Raw genomic sequence first — 3,641 nt, 5'->3', positions numbered from 1 at the left:
TTAAAAAGTTACAGTTTTGAAGTTTTAAAATTGGCATTCTGTTAGCTTTTTTGGTTAATTTAAGCTTTTTTAGATTTTTTTGTCTGTTTTGGAGTTTAGCTAATATTTCAGGTACATGCTAGTTGTTTTGGCTAACCTACGTTTTTTTTTAAGGCTAATTTGACATTTAGCTAATATTTTCACTGGCTATCAGCTTCAGTGTTTTCAGTTATCAATTTCAGCATCTTCAGAAGCCAAATTCAGTTTACAGCATTCACTCTAGCATTTTCACAGGTAATGCTATATATCTAGTTCATAATTTTGTTAAAAAGTTAAAAAATGAGTTTTAGTGTTCCATAAATGTTTATCCTGTTCGGCCCGTGACCTACGTGTGTTCTGGATTTGGACTCAGTTAGTCACTCCTGCTGTGACGGATGTGGAGGAGACAGAAGGTAAAATCTGGAGGATGTTTGGTAGAAATGTTCTCGCCGTGTGATGTTTATGATGGCAGAGCGCTTCAGGAATGACGCCCAGACTTTTAGGCTACGTCTGAATTCACTCTAGAACATAATATATTTTTTAAAGGAAGAACTGTTCAAACAATAAATTATCATCTATATTCGCCAATCCAGTGTGGATGGATGCACGCTGACCTTTTTGTGGGAAGTTGTATGGAATTGTAGAGCGCTAACCGGGGAGTGGTGAGGGAACATCACAACCTCAGCCTGGAGAGAGAATCAGTACAGAGAAAGTTCAGCTCCAGAATGGAGACGCGATTTAATGGGAACAGCCAGCACGTCAAAAAACGGCGCTGACGGCCCCGTAACCAAACGTTCATTTGAGACGAGTTTAAACTTCAGTCTGGAAACGTCTCCTTTCCAGACTTGGAGACACACTTGTTGTCTTTCCCTCCTAAAAACTGAAGACACATTGAGGAAGGATCACACATGACAGCATTACAGTTTAGTCGACGCTTTTCTCAACAGTTTTCCATGCAGATCAAAGGAAACAGACGGGACTAAAGACACTAGGCACATGATTAGAGTTGGCTCCTCCCCCCATCACAATCAAAAACATGATTCCACATTTTCCCCGACAAAAGTCAACACAGTTACAGGAGTTATGAGCTGCAGTACCTCACTTTGACAGATACTTGAATTCTGATCTCATAAAGAAAGCTGCTCAAACCCCCACACCCCCACCAGCCCCGCAGCAGTCACAGCTTTTCTCCATGAAGTCGCCCCGACAGCCAAAGCTTTGGTTAGAGATGCTAAAAAACAGGATGACATAAAAGCAAATCTTTTGAAAATAAAAACATTCTTTAAATAAAAATAATAAAAAAAAGAGCAACAAATCCAGCGAGGTTTAGCTGAGTGGGCGTGCAGCTGCTCTCAGCTCCGCCTCCAACACCATCCACTTTAATAACTCTGCCTCCGAAATGTGGCTGTTAAAATCCCGTATTGCTACTGTACCAAAGCTGTAAATGTTTCCTAGGCAGGCTGCTGACCAGCTGTTTGCATGAAAGAACAGAGGGGGCGGGGTCAGTACAGGCCGCCGTGGAGGCTTTCAGCTTCTACAAACGTCTCCCCGTCATCCGACGGCCCTGCAGTCCCTGAGCGCGCTCACACGGAGGCGCAGCATCTGTTCTGGAACAGCTCGTCCACCACGGAGGAGTCCGCCAGCGTGCTGGTGTCGCCCAGGTCTTTCTCGTTGCAGGCGATTTTGCGAAGAACCCGCCGCATGATTTTCCCTGCAGACAGACAGAGTCACGTGTAACCCGTGTTTGGTGGAAAGGAAAAGTGATGTCTTCATTGAGACTGTCATGGAGATGATACATTTCCTCCTTAGTTTTCATCCATGACGTTTAGTGAGCGACTTTTGCTCACAGTTAGAAGATTTGTTTGTTTCTGCCATGATATTCTATCCCGATGTATCAACATTTTGACTTCATTAGAACATCCTGTCCATATTAGATACGCCGTTTACGTTCCTATCTTAAGTTCCTGATTAAAGTTGTTTATAAAATGCGAACGTCCTTCATCACAGGCAGAACTCTGCAGGTTTCTCCTCCATGCTTAAAGCGTCTACTTCTCTCCACTCCGTCTAATAAACATTCTTGAAACCGTTTGACATTTCTTTATTCCATCGGATCAATCAATTCCCCCCCACAAGACTCCGATGAAAATTGTATTTCGAAAATGTTCTTGTTGCATTTTTCTCACAATGGAGGAAATATATGAAGAAAATTGAGATTAAAACCATGTTTCTGAGTATGTCATTCAAATCGTGGATCAGGAGCAGATAAAAAACAAGCGGTTTGCAAAAGCTCAGGTTTTAAGATGTAGAAAGTGACATGGGCGGGGCCAAAGTCTCCGTGCTCCACTACAGTTTTGATGCAAACAGATCCATGAACGTCTGTTTTCCTCGTCTGAGCTGGAATCTGGATCTAAATAGTACGGCTGGATAAATCTGATAGTGCGCCGCCGTTTTTTTGCTACGCTGATGTCCACAAACCAGAATCAAATTTCTAATGTTCTACTGCAACTCTGTAGAAAATATGTCTCAAAAATATGACAGTGTTTTTTATTTAGGCTAAAAACAGTATAACTAGGGCTGGGTATAGATCATAATTTACAGAAACAATTCAATTTGATTGATTAGAACCTGGATCCATCTGATTCTGATTTTTTTTCAATTCTTCAATTTAATTTGATTTTGAGTTTACACATTTGTTTAGAAATAAATTAATAATCTACTACATGTTTTGAATATATTTATATTCATATTAATTTGATCCAGTTTGCAAACTCTAAAATGTATCAGTGAAATAATGAGATTGTTAATATCATTCAGAGTTACATGGATTCTCTAAAGGAGAAGTTCTAACAAAAATGTTATCATTAACATTGGAAACATTGTTCTGCTTCTCCTGGAGGACGTTTCAGTTTGGCCACTAGGTGGAGCTGGTACTATAGCAGTACACTTTCTTCAAGAAGAATAAGCAAAAAATGAGCAAAAAACGATGTTTTAGACCACAAAGTTTAGGAAATTCCAGCCTGTGAGTTTATAAAGATGTTCATTTAGTCAGCATTGTGTGTTTAGCTTGATCAACTGTTAGCATTAGCCATCCTATGGGAAATCCCATTAAACGTTAGCATCAAGGTAGCGGACTTTAGCTTTATGTGCTAGATTGATTTCTATTTTTATGAATCTATTATTGATCTATTAAGTTTAAATCGATTCATTGATTTTATCAACCCAGTGCTAAGTTTAATCATAATTAAAAGAGGATTTTACATAGAAAAAACACTTAGTTGGAGCAGGACTTTAGTAACTTCAAGAGAGGATGTTTGATCCTGAACAGTAGAATCAGTAAAAGTAAAATAAATCAGAACTAGGAGTGTAACGGATTACAACTCACGGATCGTATCACGGTTTTAGGGTCACGGTTCAAAACATTTTTCGTAATCAGTAAAAATAAAAAAACAGCAGGAAAAAACAAAAAGATGAAAAGCTAAAATTACTTATTTGAAAAGCTTTAAAGTACATATTTGAGAAAACATTTATAAATACATCAAAGCATAAATATGCACTCACACATCTTTGAACATACACAAAAACGTAAAAATATGTAGTTTCTGATTACATGTAAACGTTTGGAG

The 3,641-nt window shown here is 38.8% G+C and overlaps 1 protein-coding gene across 3 annotated transcripts in view; it reads right to left on the bottom strand.

Moving 5' to 3' along the window:
• Positions 1-920: 920 nt before the first annotated feature.
• The window catches only part of acss2 (acyl-CoA synthetase short chain family member 2), a 26,451-nt gene continuing 23,730 nt past the window's right edge, over positions 921-3,641 (bottom strand). For all 3 annotated transcript variants that reach the window (XM_024270374.2, XM_024270375.2, XM_024270376.2), the window contains one exon: positions 921-1,729. In XM_024270374.2, coding sequence (XP_024126142.1) covers positions 1,602-1,729 — 128 coding nt within the window. In that variant the 3' untranslated portion in view covers positions 921-1,601. The remainder of the gene's footprint in view (positions 1,730-3,641) is intronic.

This window comes from Oryzias melastigma, linkage group LG5, assembly GCF_002922805.2.
Source record: "Oryzias melastigma strain HK-1 linkage group LG5, ASM292280v2, whole genome shotgun sequence".
In the NCBI taxonomy this organism is placed as follows: domain Eukaryota; kingdom Metazoa; phylum Chordata; class Actinopteri; order Beloniformes; family Adrianichthyidae; genus Oryzias; species Oryzias melastigma.
Note: the sequence above shows the minus strand (reverse complement) of the source record. Positions and strands in the feature narration are given on the sequence as shown.